Consider the following 20,074-nt stretch of genomic DNA (forward strand, 5'->3'; position numbering starts at 1 on the left):
TAGAAAAAAAAAGAACAAGATAACAGACAAACACCCACCCCCTCCCCAACCCCCATACCTCCCCTCTTCCCGCCCCCTCCGCATCAGTCTCTACATTCCTATCCTACCATCCCATGGTCGTCAGTCACCCCTCAAAGCAGCTCAAACTACAATTGTGGTCCCAGCTGGTTCCAGAGGAATAAGCTGTAAAATTTCTAGGTATTTTGGGCAAGTGACCTTCCTCATTTCCTTGGAGAGGAGCTGCAGAAATGGACCCCATAGCTTTGCGTATTCTGCCCCCGTTCCATCCATGCCAAGTGAGAGACGCTCCATTGCGAGAATATGCCAAAGTCTCTGGATCCAGTCGCGTGCATCAGATGCCGCCAAGGAACCCCATTTCGTTAAAAGGACCTGTTGCGCTGCTAGCAAAGCTAACGCAATCTGTCTACCCCTCAGCGAGCGCAATGCGAAAGATTTGAGGTGGGGGAGTCCCAGCAGTGTGTGTTCAGGGGCCTGGGGCAGTGTAATTTGGAAGGCTTCATCAATGTCGTCCAGAATCGTAGTCCAATAGCGCACCAGTTTCGGGCAGTGCCACAACAGGTGCACTAGAGTGCCAGAAGAGCCACACCCCCGCCAGCAGAGGCCTGTGGCAGTTCTATCCCAGGACTTGATGCGTGCTGGTGTATAGTACCAATAAGCGACTATTTTATAGGCAGATTCCGCACCCGCGGTATAGGAGGCCGTGTGATGAGCGCGATAAAAAATGTGTTCCCATTTTTTGGGCGTCAAAGGACGCCCCAGTTCAGTCTCCCACTGAACCTGCGCCTTCGTGCGCTGCTTCGCGGGGCGCTTAAGGATCATTGTGTAAAGTTCAGATATGAGCTTACGGTCATCTTTTTTGCAAACAAGCCATTTTTTGAAGGTGGATTTGGGGCGGGACATCAGGGCGACATTGAGGGCTGGGTCACCCAGTGAGCCAGCTGCGAGTATTGATAAGCGTCTGACTCCGGTAAGTTAAAATATTCCAGGCGTAACCGGGAGAAGGGGACCAAGCCATCCAGGTCAAACAGGGAACCCACTCTCTTACAACTTCCTCCCTCCAGCGATGAAAGACGGGGGATGCGCGCCCCGGCAGAAACTCAAGATTATCCAGAATAGGAGTCATAGGGAAGGGAAACGTAGTCCAACCCCTGCGCAGTGCTAGCTGATCCCAGACCTTGAGAGTCAGTGAAGTTACAGGCGACGAGTAGAGGCCCCATGATCTGTGCTTTCGCGGAAGCCAGAGTTCCCGCCAAATATTGCATCCAGCCACTGTCTGATCCATAAAATTCTAGTGCTTGCTGGACAACGGTCTATTCCACTCTGTGACCCAGCGGAGATAGGTCGCCTGATAACAGGCACTCAATAAGGGGAAGCCCATCCCTCCCACCACTCTCGGCATGGTGATAAGTGGCAGTGCGAGCCTCGGCCTCTTGTTGCTCCACAAGAATTTATTAAGGAGCCCTTGTAGCTTCCGGAGGACGCCTGGCGTTGGGCTCTACCGGAGCATCTGAAACAGGTAAAGGATACACGTTAGCACAGTCATCTTCACCGCCGCTAACCTCCCGTACCAGGCCAAGTTGAGACGGGACCAGCCAGAGAGCGCTTTGGTAGTTTGGTCTACCAATAGCCTATAATTGAGGGAGATCGTTTTTGCAATAGTGGAAGTCAGCTGAATACCCAGATATGTAATATTGGAGTTCACCCACTGAAAGGCAAAACCCTGTTGGAGATCCCGGACCTCATTTTCAGGGATGGAGATACTGAGAATTTGTGATTTCGAAAAGTTCACTGTAAACCCTGCCACCTTCCCGAATTCCAAAAGTTCTGTCGCCAGATACCTTAAGCTAGAGTGAGGTTGAGTCCACGATAGAATAACTTCGTCTGCAAACAGACTAATTTTGTGGGTGTCAGCGTCAAATTTAATGCCCGCTATATCCGGATTTGAACGAATGCCTTGGGCAAAAGGCTCCATATATAGAGCGCAAAGAGTAATGGAGATAAGAGGCACCCTTGCCGCTTCCCTCTGGAGATGGGAAAAAGGGCAGATCAACAACCGTTCACTCTCACCGCCGCCTTAGGAGCCTCATAGAGACATTGAACCCATCGAACAAAGTTATTCCTGAAACCATAGGCCCGCAAGACTGTGAATAAATAGTCCCAGTCCACCCTGTCAAAGGCCTTCTCTGCGTCGATGGAAAGTAGAAAGGTCTGCGTTTGAGAGCGGTGAACAAGGTCTATAGGGTGAAGGATCCGTTTGGTATTGTCCCCCCCCGCCGCGTTGGAGTAAATCTGGACTGGTCTGGTTCAATGATATCGTCCATCAGAGGGCTAAGGCTCGCCGCTAGGATGCTCGCGAAGAGTTTTACGTCGATGTTTAAAAGGGAAATCGGCCGATAGGAGCCACAGTCTTTCGGATCTTTCCCAGGCTTAAAAATGACTGTAATCGCTGCCTCTGACATGGAGGGGGTGACCTCCCCGGTATCAAGGAAAGAGTTGAAAAGATGTGTTAAAAGAGGAGCCAGCTCCACACAGTAAGTTTTAAAAAACAGAGCTGAGAAGCTGTCTGGTCCCGGAGATTTGGCGAGATTGAAATGCGCTATTGCTGATATGACCTCCTCTATGCGAATTGCAGCATCCAAATTGTCGGCCGACGATTTAACCAGCGGCTGGATGTTACAGGACTCGAGGTACCCCACCTTCCCATCCAAGCTTGTCGTCCCCCCACTATATAGACACTGATAGAAGTGACGGAAGGAATCTACAATAAGGGCATCAGTGGTGTGCTCAACCGCCTGCGAATCTCTAATAGACTGAACAGCCGCGAGTTGTGCCCGTGCTCGCAGTCTATGGGCCAGCATCCTCCCCCCCTTATCCCCACTAAGGTAAAATTTATGCTCTGCCCTATCTAAGTCCAAGTGTTTTAGCATGCGCCGTTTTGTCTCCAACTCCCGCCAAACTCATGGAGCCCCCATCCATTTATGCACTGCTTCTAAGGCTCCCACCTCCCGTTCCAATTCCGCCGGTTTGGCTTTGCATAGTCGCGTAAATGATGCTGCCAGCGCAATGAACTCCCCCCTTACCACTAATTTCAAGGCTTCCCACATCGCTGCTAAGGATGTACCCTCCTGGTCATTTTCTGTAAGGTAATTGGTAACAACATCCCTTATTCAGGTAACAACCAATTCCGATTGAAGCAGGGAGTCGCGGCGACGCCAACCAGGGGCGGTGGTTGCCCGCCGCAAAAGGTAAGCTAAACCGAGATGAGGGCATGGTCCCAGAGGGAGCGCGGGGTAATGTTTGCTGCAGATAAGTCGGGTAGAAGAGAACTTGTGGCTAAAAAGTGGTGAAGGCGGGCATAGGTTTTGTGTGCTGCGGAGTAGTAAGTGTAATCGCGCTCAATAGGGTGTTGAACGCGCCACACGTCATGCAATCCACCATCAAGCAGTCATTGCCAACCCCCCGGCGATAGCGCACCGGCCTAATGTGATCGTTGCTCAGACCTGTCCATCCCCAGATCCATCACCACATTCAGGTCTCCTCCCACCAGGATCGAAGCATCTGGAGATGTCAGAATCTCGGAGAGGGCCACCCGTAGAAAGGATTCTTGTCGTTCATTCAGGGTATATAGCAACCCTAGTGTGATCTGCGTGTCTCCTCATTGGACCCGGACCGCCAGGAACCTACCCTTAACCTCAGCCACTTGGGAAAGCACTTTACAAGGCGCATGCGCGCTAAAAAGGATTGCTACCCCATTTTTCTTAGTCTGGCCTGAGGACCACAGTTGCAATGGGAGGCGCTTATCTCTCATCTGCTTAGTCTCCTTAAGGAGAAGATGGGTCTCCTGAAGCAGACACACATTGCTCTCTGCATTCTCCAAGAGGAAAAGGATGGCCGAGCGCTTGACCGGACTATTTAATCCCCAGACATTCAAACTCACAACTTTTAAATCTCTACCCAATAGCACCCAGTGGAGGAGTGGCAGCTAGTTCGTCGCCCAAAGTCAGAGGCAGGAGATGGGCAAGAAAACAGTGACCATGGACCATAGATCTGCCCTACCCATCGGAGAACTGATGTGGAGCCCCCAAAACAACCCCAAAACCCCAACAAAACCCACTTCCCTAAATCATAATGCAGAAGTGCACAACAAAGAGCACACATCAAAGGCTTTGTCCAAGGACAACAGGCTGTCGTGTGTGTCAAACAATAAGGGCAACGAGGCACCATTCTGAACATCGTAACGCACCTGTTACAGGGCAAATCCACCATACAAGGGTTGAGGGATGATACTACTTCTCAACAGAACAGTTCCCTCCTCCGGCGCAGAAATAAGAGCCCACCCAATGCCATTTGAATGTAGCTCAAGGGACGCCATTGTTATCAGTCACCTGTGCCACAGATGTAACCGCTGCTTCTCTCTCCATCAGGCTAGTGGTCAGATCTGTTTTCGATGGCTGGGGAGCCCTCCTGACCCGCTGCCAGTCAGTGGAGCGACTGCGCTGCCTCGGAGGGGATTCCATAGGCCCCGGCTCAGGAGAGGGTCACTCCAATCCCAGGGCATCATATGCGGTGGACATAGAACGTATCTGCAGAAGCTTGCCCTGGTGCTTGAAGGTAAGTCGGAATGGGTGGCCCCATGAGTAGGGGATGCCTTTCTCACGCAGATGATTGGTAATAGGCTTAAATTCTTTTTGCTTGACAAGGGTGGAGGCCGCTAGATCCTGGAAGAGCGCCGGTTGATGGTCCTGGAATTGCACAGGGTTGAGGTTGCGGGCTTTGCGAAGGATTCTCTCCTTAAGCTGGAAGTCATGTACACACACCAGAATGTCCGGTGGGGGAGCTTTAGCGCCTCTCGGTAAGCCGACCCAGTGGACCCGATCCAGCTGTATTTCTAGGTCCTCTCCTTCCCCCAGGATCTGCCGGAAGAGCCCAGAGACATACTCACGAAGGTCATCTCCTTCCCCTTTCCATAGCACCGCTCGGATCCTAATGTTGTTACGCCGTGACCGGTTTTCTAAGTCCTCAGCATGGGCTTGGTGATCCAGCTTTTGTTCAGTGAGGCGAATGACGTCCTGCTGGAGCTGGTGGAGATCATCCTCCCGACCCAAGTCATGCTCCTCCAAGGTTGCCACCCGCTCGCCAATGGCATCTACATCTCGCCGCACCTCTCGCAAGTCGGAGGAGAGCTGAGAGCGAAGCTCCAAGATATCTTCTTTGATTGCTGAGAATAGCTCAAGCATAAAGACTTTGGTCGCCGGCACGTCATTGTCTCCCGGCTGCAGCGATTTGGCATCTGCGTGAGAAGTGGACTGACCCGTCGATTTCTGCAAGAGATCTTTCAAAGGCTTATCTTTCCTGTTCCTGGAAGAAGACATGGCGGCTAAGGCACAGGCCCGTACACCGAGGCGCATGGCTCAGACAGAAGCTGTATCAGCCCACCAGGGAGCCCTATCAATGCCCACTCCCGTCGGGGCCCAGACCCAGGGTATAAAGATACCAAAGCTCAATAGCAGTCGATCCACTTGATGTTCAAGACAGAGGCGAGCCCGAGCCCTCCTTGCAATGTGAGGGACAGAGTCTGGGCGAGGGAGTCACCCTCATGCCCCCTCCCGATCTCAGGGCTCTCACCGTCAAGGCCCCACCACATGCTCAACCCAGCTATCCCTGCTCGGGGGTAGGCGCCCATCCACTACCCACTGCCGGCCCCCCCCCCACCGCACTGTCAGAGCGCAGGGCACCAGATTCCGAGCAGGGCAAAAGTCCAACACAGCCCTCCCTCTCGACCCCACAGGCAGCACTACCCACAGCTCAGATCAGGGCCTCACCGCTTGTCGACCAAGGGGCCGAAGGTAGGCCCCCGGCACCCAGCAGCAAAAGTCCCTCAGCTAGGCCCACAAAGTGGTCCCACGGGGGCCCGACCCCCACTGCTCCAGCTCCTCGAATCACACAGTTGCGAGGGACCCTCTCAGCGTGGGCCCCACTCCGGACACTACTGAGCGGGAGAGGCACACAAGCCTCCACAATTCACAATGCAAGCTCCGAGCCTGCAAAATGCCAGGCCCAGTCCTCCGCCTCGTCAGCACTCCTCCACACCATGCTGGCCAATCAAGAACTCCAGGGGCCAGGACAGCAAGCCACTGGACCGCTAGGCCCCATCCAGACCAGTGCACTGGAGCCACTCGGACCCGTCAAGGCAAAGCAGAGCACAAGTTTGCACTAGAAGGCCTCTTCCCGCCGACCCGCAGGGTTGGCAGCAGAAGTCTGTTGATGGCCGCACGCCCCCACCCGCCACGCCCCCTAGCAGACCATTTAGAATGCATAATGAGATCACACTAATCGGCTTCATAGACCGATAACAACAAGCAACAAAAGGTGCTCGACAGGTAATGGTGTTTTAAGAATGTGTAATGATTCCACATTTATCTGGCTCCACAGACCGTTAGCAACAAGAAATTACAAAATGTTCTTTTAATAATCAGTAGAGTCGCAGGCAAGTTAAACACAGAGGTCGCAAAGGGTGTTTGGCAGACCCTGCTGTCTTAAAAATGAGTGACGGGCCCCCATTAGTCCAGAACAATCATAGTGCCACAAAAACAGCCGCTACCATGTTTATTTATTTATTTTATTTGGAAAGTTTTGTGTAGCATGAGCGTGACCCTCGAGGGTATCAGAGCGCTGTACATTGGGATAACACGATTAGCACTTGGTCTGATCAACAGGCAAACATATGCGTGAGACAAACAAATCAACAGTTAAGAATAGGCTAACAGTGATTGGAGTAAAATAAAGCACATCCAAGACAGGATAGACTACATAAAAGTTTGCTATCTGAATCAAGTCAGTGTCATTGAAATGTTGAATTAGGGTAAGAACTTAGTCAGTAGATATGATTTGGCTTCTCTTTTGAAGGCGTATGTGGAGGAGATTAGGCGACGGTCCGGCGGCAAAGAGTTCCATATCTTGGGAGCGACATCTGAAAATGCTCTAGCCCCTGTTTTCTTTTTGTGGCTTTGTTGGGGTTTCAGCAACAAGGTGGGCGCTCTTTGTGAGGATCTGCTGCCCCTGATTTTTTTAGCTTTTGTGCCAGGTAACTGGGGGTGTTGAAGTGTAGTGCTTTGTGCGTCATGCAAGCATTTTTAGATGGATTCTTGCTTCATATGGTAGCCAATTTAAGGTTTTTAGGGCTGGTGAGATGCGTGCATTTCTTTTTGTTCCAAGGACCAGTCTTGCTGCTGTATTGAGAGAGGCTCTTAGTGGTGCTAGTTTGTATTTAGGTAGGCCACACAGTGTGGCACTACCGTAATCCAATCTGGGTAATACTAGTGCTTGTACTGCTTGTTTTAGATCTTCATGAGGTAAGTATGGTTTCAGTTTCTGCAGAATGCTTAGTTGGTAGTTTGCTCCTTTGGTGGCAGCACTAATGTGATTCTGCATATTTAGGTGTTTGTCTAATGTAATACCTAAGGATTTTATTTATTTATTTTTATTTTAAAGGTTTTATATAGCGCTGGCTAGACCCGGAGGTATCAGAGCGCTTTACAGGAGTATCCGACCAAGGGTTACGCAGTTATTAGAGCCTGGCAACATAGTGACAAGTAAGTAATTGAGTGCTGTAAGGTGATTTAGCCACAAATCAATCTTAATATTTTTATTTGGTGGTGAAGTGAGGAGAAATTCCGTTTTTGCAGCGTTGAGTTTGAGGTGGTTAACCGTGAGCCAGAGGTGTGTATTTTGTAGTATGGAGTTGAGGGATATAACGTCATCTGGAGAGGCAAGCTTGAGATATAGTTGGGAGTCATCAGCGTAGATATGGTAATGGATGTTATCTGACTTTAGGAGGTTTACTAGCGGTTCCAGGAATAAGTTAAAGAGAATGGGGGAGAGAGCGTATCCTTGAGGAACACCCAGAGTTATTGCTTGTGGTTTAGATAGAGATTGATTCATTTTGACTCGTAAGGATCTGTTTTGGAGGAAAGAAGCGTACCATTGTAATGTGCGCTGTATCAGACACAAAAAACGTCACTGTTTACTGGGGTAGATCACACTACTACAAGTAGCACATATATGATATCCCTAGCATCCCCTTTAGGAATAAACAGCATTTTGAAGCCCCATGTCCACTGTGCAATGCATCCATAAACACTTACTTTGGTTTTAGGTCCCTACAGAAGGCCACATTCTCAGTGTCCAACACGTGTAAGCCGAGCTGTGTTGTGCTGACGTCTTAAATACCAGCAGGTCATGCCCTTTCCAAGATAACTAGTGCGTAGCCCAGTGCTGTGCATGCATATGCAAGTTGAGGCACTCTACATAGATGATGTCTCCAAAAACAACCAGAGCGTTTCCCAATTCTACATAGATGAGGCTTCTCATATTCCACCTACGAGAAGCACCACAACACTTGAAGTTACAATTCCATTCCCAGCCCTAATATAAATACCTGCTTATGGAGTTCCGCCAAGCATAGCTTCCGAGCCTGAATAACCATGTGTAATCAAAAACAGGCTTCCCAAAAAGTATACTCGGGATCGGGTCATCAACAAATGAGTCATCATGACTCTGTAGATACACCCATATGCAATCAAACACTGACCTTCCATCAAGTGTACATTGGGTCGAAGGCAGAGAAGGAACAAAAGGCACGGCAGCCATATTAAAGTCAGAGTGCGATGAAAAAAAAAGTCTTATAATAATAAGGGAAGAGCCGGCATGAAACTGATGAGGTACATGTAGTTATGAGAGGGGGTTGCGTTGAGAACGGTCGGCTGTGCGTGCAAGCCGTGTGCAGGTAAAACATGAAAAAAATGTTGCACTTCAAAAGTGCATGAAAACAGTACTTGGGCCTCGGGAAAATGGTAAGAGAAGCACACGAGGCACATGAGACAAGCATTGGCATAGCCAATAGGTCTCGCCTTTGGGACCTTATAAGTATTTAGTTGTGCAGCACAATATCCTTGGTGCAACAACATCAACTGTTGCATGGATAAACACTTATAAGGTCCCAAAGGTGAGACCTATTGGCTATGCCAATGCTTGTTATCTTAGAAACATGCTGAATGAGGAGTGTTTTCGTAAAAACCCACTTGTTTAGTTTGTTACGATCTTGTCCCTTGATTTGCTTCTGCCTGCAGCACCAGGACACTCTCTGAGTAGCCATGCGCTCTAGAAGTGTGCACATTTATTAATTATTTGATGCATTCATATTTTGATTAATCAATACCACCTTGATTTTTGTTTCCTTTAAGCGATTAACCTTTAATAAATCTTCATAGTTTGAAATTTAAATATTCTCTGCCTTTCTTGTGGAACCTAATGTGCTTCACATTTAATGACTGTATTAATTGGTTGACCAGAGTCAGTTGTGAAATTGAATCCACCTGATAGGGCTTTATGGTCTTGGATCTTGCACAAAGAAAAAACGCTAACACACTCTACCATGCACATGCCATATACTTTCTTTATCGTCCTATAGCTTCTGTGATGGGGAAGCAATAAGAGGAATGTGAGAAGCTGCTAACGTTCAAGATTTCAGCATCAGATTTGGGTTGAATTCCAGTGTCTCCCTTTGAATTAATTGTGAATTCTTGGGTATGGTTGTTTTCCCATGGTATTGGTGTAGGGAATACAGAAGGGAGCAAACATAGAGAGAGAGAGGAACGTGGTAGGAACTAACAAACGGGAGAGATTGCAACACGTAAATGGGACGGAAACAAACGGGTGAAAAAGGAACACAAAAGAGGGATTAGCACACAAGGACATGGATGAAGATCAGAGGCAGAGAGCGCAGCATAGGGGGAAACGCACAAAAGGGAGAGGATGGAGGCTGAAGGCACGCTGAAGGGCGAGGGAGGGAGGAGATTGAGAAATGCGAGAAACGTGTGAAGCAGGGGGCGGGGGTAGCGGATACCTTTGAAGTGAAGCTAAGCTTCACTTCAAAGTCTTGTTGGCACAGCGCACGCTGGGGGATGACTGTGGGAGGGGGGCTGGTGTCTGTGCACGCGCTTTTTATGGCAATGCACATGCGCATTGAGCGAGCTTTCACGGGCACTGCATGGAATCGCCCGATCTCGGTAAGCTCTGTTTAAGCCCCTTTATATCTCGCTCCGCTCAATGCGCATGCGCATTGATAGGTCGCAAGACCTAAAAAACAAGGAAATAGTATGCTGCAGCCAATAGGAATGAAGAAAAGTAAGTGGCAAGCTAGAGAACCAATTAAATGTGAGAGGGTGAGAAGTAAGCCCCTTTTAAGATAAAGTTCAATACAAAAGATTTCACAAGCACAGTGAAAGCGCTGTGCAGGCAAAACCTAATGAACCAAGAGATGACTCTTCTTGTGGTGACTTTAGAGGTAGACTAAATGTTAGTAGGTCCGGCATTACAAAATACCTTTTGATTTTACTAAAATTATATTTATAAGAAAGGTGCTTATAGGGATTGCTAGCCAACCCTCTCCATCTATTATTGTGTCATTTACCTTTTCATTTCGACTGCTGGAGTATATTGCATGGGGCAGTGTGTCAACCCACTTCAGCCATTCGCCAACTTCACTGACAGTGATGGTATTCCACCCTTTCACAAGGGAGTCTTCCACACGGAAAGTAGTTCATTTCAGGGCAAGGGACTGCTATGGCCATGCATGCTTTTTCAGGTCAAAAATGTTTTTTTGCTTATAGCCAATTATTGTTTTAGACTGACCAAAGCCCAGCAGCTTCACACCAAAAACGTTTGGCAAAACTTCAAACAAAACAAAAAACACTGATAAAGTCAAATGGTCGTCAGTCAGTCCCAGACCAATTATCTTTGCCAAAGCTTGTTTTTACATATTGAGTGGAAGCTTGCGATACACATAAAAACACCTTTCTCTAATGTTCTTAATAAAGTATAGTGTGACAACGTTAGTCACCTGCAATACGAAAATGACCACTGTAGTAAGATAATACCAGTAAATGTTGATGTCAGAGCAAGCAATCAGCTTTGAATGGTGGGCAACATTATAGCGGTTGGTTAAGCAATAAAAGGAAGCTTTTCTTGCAATTTCATGCTACAAACAAAGAGCTACTATCAGATAAGCAGGATTTTAGGGCAGCGTGTTTGTTGCTGGAGTGCGTTGAGGTAAAGCAGGAATCTATCTGGTTGTTACCCCTCATTCTGAACTATTGTCATGTAACTGTTCAAAATAGGATTTTGTGACACATATAGAAGCTGCATATTATTGTGTTGCTCTCACAGACAGAGCCTGAATGTATTCTATGTATCAGTCTTTTCCAATGAAGAAGCAAGGGACAAAGGATTTAAGATAGTTGAAGGGATGGTAATGTCTGCCCCATGTATTGTGTGAAATAAGATACCTTGGACGGTACACTAACGGGGATATGCAGTGTAGACTAAAACCCCAGTGCTCTTTTTACCAGCCCAGTGTCACTAACAACCAATAAGAACAGTGTTATAATTCCATTCATTTCATCATCTCAAGTGTACATATTACGTTTCATTTGCCTCCTTTATATCTACCTTACGTTACCCCATGCCCCCCTTCCCTATTCCACTTTTGGAACCTTCTATCGGAACGTTGGGAAGGAGTTCAGGTTAGAATGTTGAGTGAGAGGACTGAGAGGCAAGAGGTTTTTTTAGGCATGTAATCTGAGCTGGTGATACCTTTCCCTTTGGAATAAACGTTGCTCGTCCTAAAATGGCTTTATCCTCAAATGTACAAGCATTCTAGAATGCTCCTTTGTTTTATAATGCCAGCTCGAGTTTTAGCTGTAACGTGCCATCATTCCCTGTATGTCCCCTTCAAAAACATAATTCAGGTCATCTTGGAGTTCCATGTCCCTATAAAGTAACTTGGCTATGATAGTGTATTGGTAAGTATCCCTTTACATGCATTGTTTCTATGTTCCATGGGGCACTGAGGGATTCTATGTTCTGAAACATGTTGTGTTGTGAAGAGGACTGGCAGTTGAAGCATGGCAGGAAAGGGGAAAGTGTGCTGTCAGTTTTGGTCACTAATCAGACATTCTGGGAGCTATACAGAGAGAGGTGTGTCATGTTTCATACGATGAGACTGTGTGTCCTACTTTGGTGGAGGAACTTTGTAACCCACTTTAGACCTGCCACCTTCTGAAAACCTTTCATAGATCGAGGAGGGGGGCAGGAGTTTGTGCCAATTTCAGCCTGGGGCACCTGGGACTCTCCTCCCACCCCCCACCCCCCTCACACACACACCTACCAAAATGGAAACCTTCTCAGGCTGCCTCCAATCTCCTCAGGACGCTTCACATTCTGACAAGCACAATGACTCGCAGATCCACTGAAAAGGAGCTGAGAATCTGAGCCGGGGTTTCCAGCTCACGCTGTGAATCGTCACATGATATGGGCTCTTCTGGGGAGACCCCGTGAAGGGAGCTGATATTGCATAGCACCGGATGGGACTGTATTCGTGGGAATGTCTACAACTGGAGAGGTACACATGTCCCTATGCAAGAATCATTTTACCCTTTACGATGCAAATAGCCTTTATGTGCAGTGGGTCTGTGTCCCATAGAGCCCGTTAGAATGTCACGTTCTGCAGATATCAAGAGAGGGGTGCAGTCAGCTGGGGTCAATAAAAAAGACGCTGCTGCCGCCAAGACAGGGCTTTAAGCAGGGGCGGATTGGCAAGGCGGGCATTCGGGCATGGGCCCAAGGGCCGGTGCCTCAGTGCCCTCTGTGGGCCGTTGTTTTCTCCCCTGTCCCAGTCCACAGAGAGTGGACTAGGAAAGGGGAGAAAAAAAAATGGCCCACAGAGTGCAGGGAGACAGAGACAGAGAAAATGAAAGCAGCCTCGCTGTGCGGCCAGACAGCGATTGTCAGCTGTGGCCTCTCCTTCACCCCCGCCCTGCCAAGCAATCAAGCTGAGGCTGGGCTGGGGAGGGGTGATTGTTTGCAAGAATCAGCCTCCCTGGCGGCCAGGTGTTTCTCAGGCCTTTGAGCCATTTGCACCTCGGCCCCCTGGCGCCCATGCAGCCCAGAAACGGTGTTAGTCTTAACACCTCGCCCACAGCCCTTCACATTCAGGGCATAGTGGGCGAGGAAGAATGGGTCTTGCTGTGGGGGCCAGGTGATGCTTGGAATTTTTTTATCTTATTTATTTATGCGATTTTATATAGCGCTGACTTTACCCGAAGGTGTCGGAGCGCTTCACTCTAGGAACAGCAATAATACATGAGGAGAAAAATTACAAGTGGACAAATTACAAAAGCAAACGTTAAGTTACATGAATCAAAAGTTACAATAGTGAGCAACCAAAATACATGAGGTAGCAATCGGTAGATTACAGGAGGAAAAAGTGACATGTGTGCAGGTTACAAAAGCGTACAAAATACAAGTAGAGGTATAATTCTGCAATAAATGGCAGACACTCCAGCACAAGAACAAACGTTATGTAGGCAATGGTGGCACTTGTGCAAGAATCTAAAGCAAACAAAAGTGAGAGGTAGCATACAGTGTGATACCAGAGAAAAGTGATGTGTGCAAGTTACAAAAGGGTACCATACACAGGTACAAGGGTAATACTACAGTAAATGGTAAACACTCAAACTGCCACAACACACTGGGAAGGCACTTCCCATGCACCAGCTTCACCTCAGCCTCCCCCCCTGGCTACCTGGCTACCTTGGATGACCCAGAAAGCTGTGTTTTGTGCTCCCCTGCCAGGACATTTTCCCCGAGGGTTGATTATTTTACTAATTGCAGGGGCCTTACCTCTGTTCATGTGCTCCTGAGCTGAAGGCCTGGGGAGGGCTAAGTAGGTTAGTAATAGCAGGGGCTTTGCTGCTTTTCAGGTGCTCCTGTGCTGGAGGGCTGGAATAATTTTGTGACAGAAAGGGGCCTTGCTATTTTTTTTAGTTGCTCAGCATGTAGGCCATTGTCACCTTGGCCCTGTGTCCTGTGCAAGAACACTATCCTCCCACTTGCATTCCTTGTCTGTGCAAATGGTGTTTCATGAAAGGGCACGCCCCTTGAATGTGGTCCACGCCCTTTAAATATGGGCCACGCCTCTTGAATGTGGGCCACTTTTTTCGTCAGTGCCCGGGCCGAATTGTGATCCCAATCCGACCCTGGCTTTAGGTGGGTCTAAGATCCGGCCAGGTCTAAGATCCAGCAGATATTGAAAACCGACTTTGAAACGGGTCCTTATCACTCTATATTCACGTACTTCACCAAAACACTGATCAATTTCTCAAAAATGACTGTAAAAACTCTACTCCATATTTGGTTTTTTCAAGGTTTTTTTTCCAGTCGTTTTTTTCATGCAGTATTTGACTCTTGTATATAGCATAACTGAACGAAGTCGCCTCAAGGTGTCCGGTGAGTTCAGGTTGTGGGTTCAGGTTGTGCGCTGGTGTTGGTGATGGCTCATGGCTGAGAGCTCTAAAATCAGGAGGCAGACGGCAGCGCGGGTTTCTCACTGTGCCTGTCAGCGGATCACAAAGATATGCACACTTCATGCACATCCAATCGTTGGCTTCTCTGAAAAGCACACAAAGTGATTGCTGCATATATGCAAATTGGAGGAACGTGTGAGCAGTGTAGATGGAGTGGTTTAGAAAGCTTCGTATAAATAAAAGGGTATAAGTGTTTAACGTAGTGAGAGACTGCATAAGAAAGTATTTAAGACATTCTGAAGACCACTGCCACTTCCACAGAACTAAGTCATGTTTACCCATTGAAATGTTTTCACTTCTGATTATTCAATACAAAATCATTTTTGCCATTCATTTATTTGGCACAGCTAACAAACACTGGCAAAGCCAATGGGTATGAGTCATTTTAGGCAGCTGTGGTGATTGTTGGGTGTTTGGATGTCATGGAAAACTCACCGAAACCTAAATTCCTGATCAGGTGGCAAGCTGTGTGGAGTGCAGAGTTTTAGTTTACACGTTTTAAGACACGTCCTAGCTTCCACACAGGCCACAAATCTTGGAAAGGGCTCTTGTTGCTATGTGCTTTTGTGCACGCCCCTTTTAGAGACCCCTCCACCTTCTTCATCCAACTTAAAGCCCTGGCAAAGGCTATGCGTCTTATTAATCTTTGCATCAGCCTTCGGCCTCGCTCCACAGTCTGGTGAGAATGGACCTCTCCTTGGTGACTTGAAATATCCGTATATTGTATGGTAGATAAGATAGGTGCCCAAAGCAACCTGGCTCACGTGCTCTCTGCAGAGATAACCTGGTGGCGATTCCTTGGGGAGAAAACAGCAGGATGCCACTGCAGCCAGCAGGGCCCGCTCCCTGCGCCGGGCCGCGGTGCAATCCAAGCCCAGAGAGGCTGGTTTTGCTGCTATTAATACAGGTATGCTTAAGACTCTCAGGAGGTGGGCGGGACCCACCACTCACGCACCTTAAAATGTTATAAGGCCGCAACAGGCTGTCAATACCAGCTCCGCCGTGGGCCCTCGTGCTGGTGGCCTGCCTCATGCAGCGCCTCGACAGTTTATTAATACACCCAGAGCGCCAAATTAGCAAACCCAGCGGAAGCGACCGGGGCGACGAGTCAGCAGATCCCCAGCAAAGACTGGCCTGAGGCCAACGTGTCGACGTCAGCGAGAACTGACCCGGGCCATGAAGCTGTGGCAATCTCTATGACAACAGCGTCCACTTATTGCATCACATACCTGACACTTCCGGAATGTGGCAAAAAAGCATTGATAAATTCAAAAGACCGGTCAGTCAATGTCAAACCAATTATCTATGCCATGACGTGTTTTTATATATTGCGTGGAAGCCCGTGATACACTTAAAAACACTTTACTCTAATTTTCCTAATGCAGCATAGTGTGACAACGGTAGTCACCTGTAATAAGAAAATGACCAATGTGGTAACATAATACCAGTAAATTAAATTGAGATATCACAACGCTTGCTGTCTCTAAATCCATATATACGTTCAAATGCATGCTTAAGCAGTCAGTATCGACTACTGCCCTATTCGCATGCGAACTGGAACCATATCCACAGCAGATCGCCAACTCATTACCACAGAAGCGCTTTATACGCCTCGTCTGGGGGTAGTAAGCGCTATAAGAATGCAATTTCAGTACAATACAAATAATTCAAAGCAGTCAAAACATACCCTCTCGAGTCTAATCATGGTTACCGAATGCTGATTCTAAATGCCTGAAAGTCAGGTTGTTAGCTCAATTAAATACCGAAACAGAAACAAACAGACGTACAATAAACTAACAAACAAACATACAAACAAACAAAGAGATAGATAGATAGATAGATAGATAGATAGATAGATAGATAGATAGATAGATAGATACATTCATTCGGAACTGGAAACAAATACACAGTAGTGAGACATTTCGATTATTCTGTTTCCTAAACGAGGAACGCCACTCACTGTGATCCCTTTCTCAGATCTATTTGTGCCAAAGAAAAAAAACAGCAAACATTTCTTGAGACGTTTATGACCACTTTGAAATCAGTAAAAGTTTGAGGACTATACGTTAATTCATTATTGACAACTTAATCATTGCAACATAATTTAATACAACATTGATTTAATTAATTAAATTAATTAATGTTAAGGTATCACTTCAAGCCGTGTTTGCGGCACATTCAGGGAGATTACACACGCTCGTCATTCGATTGCATATCAGCCCTTAATTGCCGGGGGGGAGGTGGAGGCGCAGAGAAAATAAATACCCACCCTCAACCCATGGACCCGCCGCTCTGGAAGGGAAACTAAACACAACTCCCTTCTTGGCCACTTGGGACCTTGCTAAGTGCGAAACACTTTCCTCTTTTAATGACCCGTGTTTTTCTATAAAGAAGTGACGTCAATAGTGAATTTTAAAATGCGAAACAAGACCAGGCTCCTAATCCCAGCGTTCCACCTGGCTACATTGTAGGATCATTGACAAATTAACTAATCTCCCTGTGCTTCAGCTCCTTAGCTCCTCTAATGTTCTAGAGACGGCCTAAATGTTTGATTCTGAAATATTCATGTATGGCGTTTAGACAAATGCTACACAGGTGCCGAGCCACTAAACTCGTGTTTGTACATGTGAACTGGTGTGACAAACACGCTGCCGAGTACTATATCTCTTGATTTCCATTGGACACGACCCCAGACAGACCAACACGGAGGGTGGCACATTGGTGCACCCTGTGACTTTCCCCAGGCATTCCAGGTGCCAAGCTGGCACGTTAAACACTCACTACAGGAGACAGCAATCCTTACCCCAAGAGGTATGCCAGAATGGAGAGCTGGACGATCCGGTACAAAACGCCCACCTTCTTGTTCTTGGCGATGACATATTTCTCGGTCTTGTAGTCGAACAGCGACAGCACCAGTCCCTTGCAAGCGAGCTGTCCCATCTCTCCGCGATCACATTGCACCAGCAGAGGGTGGGAGGAGAATGCTGCGAGAGCCGGGACAGCGCTCGTGCTGCGTGCAGTGCTGAGCTGCAGGTCCTCTCAGGCACTGGGTGGCCTTAAAGACACAGGCACCTGCCATACAGGCGAGGGCAGGGAGGGGCCATCCCACCGGGGACTCTCTCATCTGAGAGGATACATGCATCTTGGTGATGATCTGTGTCTAACATGCAGGTCAGGTTCCAATCCTGCGGATTTTAGATAGATGTTGGAAGAAAAGGGGAGTAAGTGACGAAAAGGGTTAGAGAGTGCACATTAGAGTGATGTAAAGTGGAGAACGAAAGTGATTGACATACTGTGAAGACCACTACCCCTTCCACAGGCTAAAGTAATACGCTTTGAAGGATGAAACACTGAATGAATTTCTATTGGAACCTGACCTGCATGTTAGACACAGATCATCACCAAGATGCATGTATCGGATATATGATGAAACAACGAATTCCGTTGCAACGCATGCCTTTACCACGCATGCGTTACAACGGAATTCGTTTACCACGGATAAACTTTTCCTCGAATAAATGCGTGGTGACGTCATACGTCGTTAAGAGAAAACGGCATTTTTTTCCGATTTATCTTTAACGACGCTGACGCCGACGTGACTTATGGTGAGTTGTTTTATTTGGGGGGGAGACCCCCCCAAGCCCCCCTTTTTTTCTTTTTACCTTTACCACATATGCCTTTACTACAAACATCGTAGTAAAGGTATGCGTGGTAAAGGCATTAGTGGTAACCACGCATGCGTTGTACTGCATGCGTGGTTAAAGATTTCGGGTAAACTGCTTCGTTGTAAAGGCCGTTTCCCAAATCCGCAATATGTATATATCGCACTTCATGTCCTTCCACTTGATCACTGTCTTTTCACTTTGTCCTTCTGCATGTATTTTCTTTTAATCCTTCTCTTTCACCATGCTCTCTCTCCCTCACACACACCCTCTCATCACTTGACAGAATTTTCTTTTCCTTTGGCGCTGACAATATTTCGAGAGCTTTGTACTGCCTTCATGTAATTCACATAATATGGCATTTACAATTGTCACATATGTAGCCATCTCCCTTTGTGCTCTACAGAGAGGCCAATGATTGAATGAGCATTTAGAGTGAACACCTTTGCTAGACATTGACAGGCACAGTGAAACGCTTGCAATGCATTTAGCTTCAGCTCCAGAGCTCTCAACTGTACCCTACCACGGACACCCAATCACACCCTGGACAGATCCAGATAACCAGAGGTGCCTCGGTTCACAGTATGCTCTATACAATATGCATTTGTTGCATGAAACCAAAACAACATAAATACAACATCTAGGGAAAGCAACTAATTTTAGGGAATGCATGAAGTGTAAAACATACAAATATAAACAGGTAAAGCATGGTATCTATGATGCATGGTTGCACTGCGTGCTATTGGCTTTGCTAATACTTATCTATACTTTAGACCAAGCACAGACAAAAGCATATTTAAACTGGATGATACTGAACGAATGGCTGCTTTTCTCCTGAAATGCAAGGGTGACAGAAACACACAATACCTTTAGAATATCCCTGCTAACTTTACAGCACAGAGAGCAATGGGAGGAAGTGCTCGCCACACCTAACTCCACTCCATTCAGAGTGGGGAAGGAGAAAAATTCCTTTTTTATATATAACTGCCACACACTCTATTGGTGTCATGCTTCATCATCGGGTTCACCCTCACCCCTAAAAGTGTGGGCTCAACCGTATTTCAGGTAGCTCTGAATAGAAAGAGACCAGGGTGCGTAACTATTAGATAAAATTCCCTCATTCACCCCAAGTATCTCTTTATTCGCAGAGCGGATGGGGACAATGAAAAACAGAATTATGGAAGGGGACTCTGGGATTTAATGGTCATGTTACCCTTACTACTGTGGCGAGCACTTCCCCTCTTTGTGCCCAGTGCCGTAAAGTTAGGTGGGATACTCCACTGGTGTTGTTGGTTTAGCTTCGGGAGGACGTATCCCCTCTCTCCTTTCTTAGGTTAGAAAGGATTTCTCCATCTTCCAGGACTGATGAGTATTCCCCACACTCCCAGTTACTTGTTTTGCAGGCAGAAACACACTTACTCAGTCGATAGAAAACAGTGACACCAAAATACTCAGATGGGCCGATCCAAGTTGTAATGTAAAATATTGCAAGCCAATAACTAAAGGTTTCAAGGCAAAGAGGCCAATGGCTGAAGAATGCTGACCCATTGCCGTTAAAGTAACCACAGAATACCTTACATTTGCCATGAATGGGGCAAGCATCAAATGCATCAAACCTAGAAAGGGGTTTCTGCATTTATGGAAGGTCAACAGGATAAGCTTACAAAATGCATGGAACAGAACGTGCAGTTAATCACTGAACTTAGCATTATTTCCAGGGGAGTCAAGTAAAAATGCACTGGACATTTCATTTTCTGTTATTTTTGTACAAATGTTTTAGGTCATTCTGTAGAAATAAAAACTTAATTCAACAAGCATTGGCAATGCAAATAGGTCTGGATTTAAAGGAATGTTGTATGGTAATGTGAAGCATTACACGTAGATAGCATAGGAATGGATATGTATTTCTTGTAGGCTCATGACCATCCTCCTCTCATCTGTGCTGCTGCCACAGAAAAATACTATAAA

General features: G+C 47.0%; 1 protein-coding gene across 1 annotated transcript in view; it reads right to left on the bottom strand.

The window, feature by feature from the left end:
• The window catches only part of P2RX5 (purinergic receptor P2X 5), a 559,306-nt gene extending 541,812 nt beyond the window's left edge, over positions 1 to 17,494 (bottom strand). Inside the window, exon 1 of the mRNA XM_078679950.1 lies at positions 17,248 to 17,494. Coding sequence (XP_078536076.1) covers positions 17,248 to 17,384 — 137 coding nt within the window. The 5' untranslated portion in view covers positions 17,385 to 17,494. The remainder of the gene's footprint in view (positions 1 to 17,247) is intronic.
• Positions 17,495 to 20,074: the final 2,580 nt, after the last annotated feature.

This window comes from Lissotriton helveticus, chromosome 3_1 (genome assembly GCF_964261635.1).
Source record: "Lissotriton helveticus chromosome 3_1, aLisHel1.1, whole genome shotgun sequence".
Classification (NCBI taxonomy): domain Eukaryota; kingdom Metazoa; phylum Chordata; class Amphibia; order Caudata; family Salamandridae; genus Lissotriton; species Lissotriton helveticus.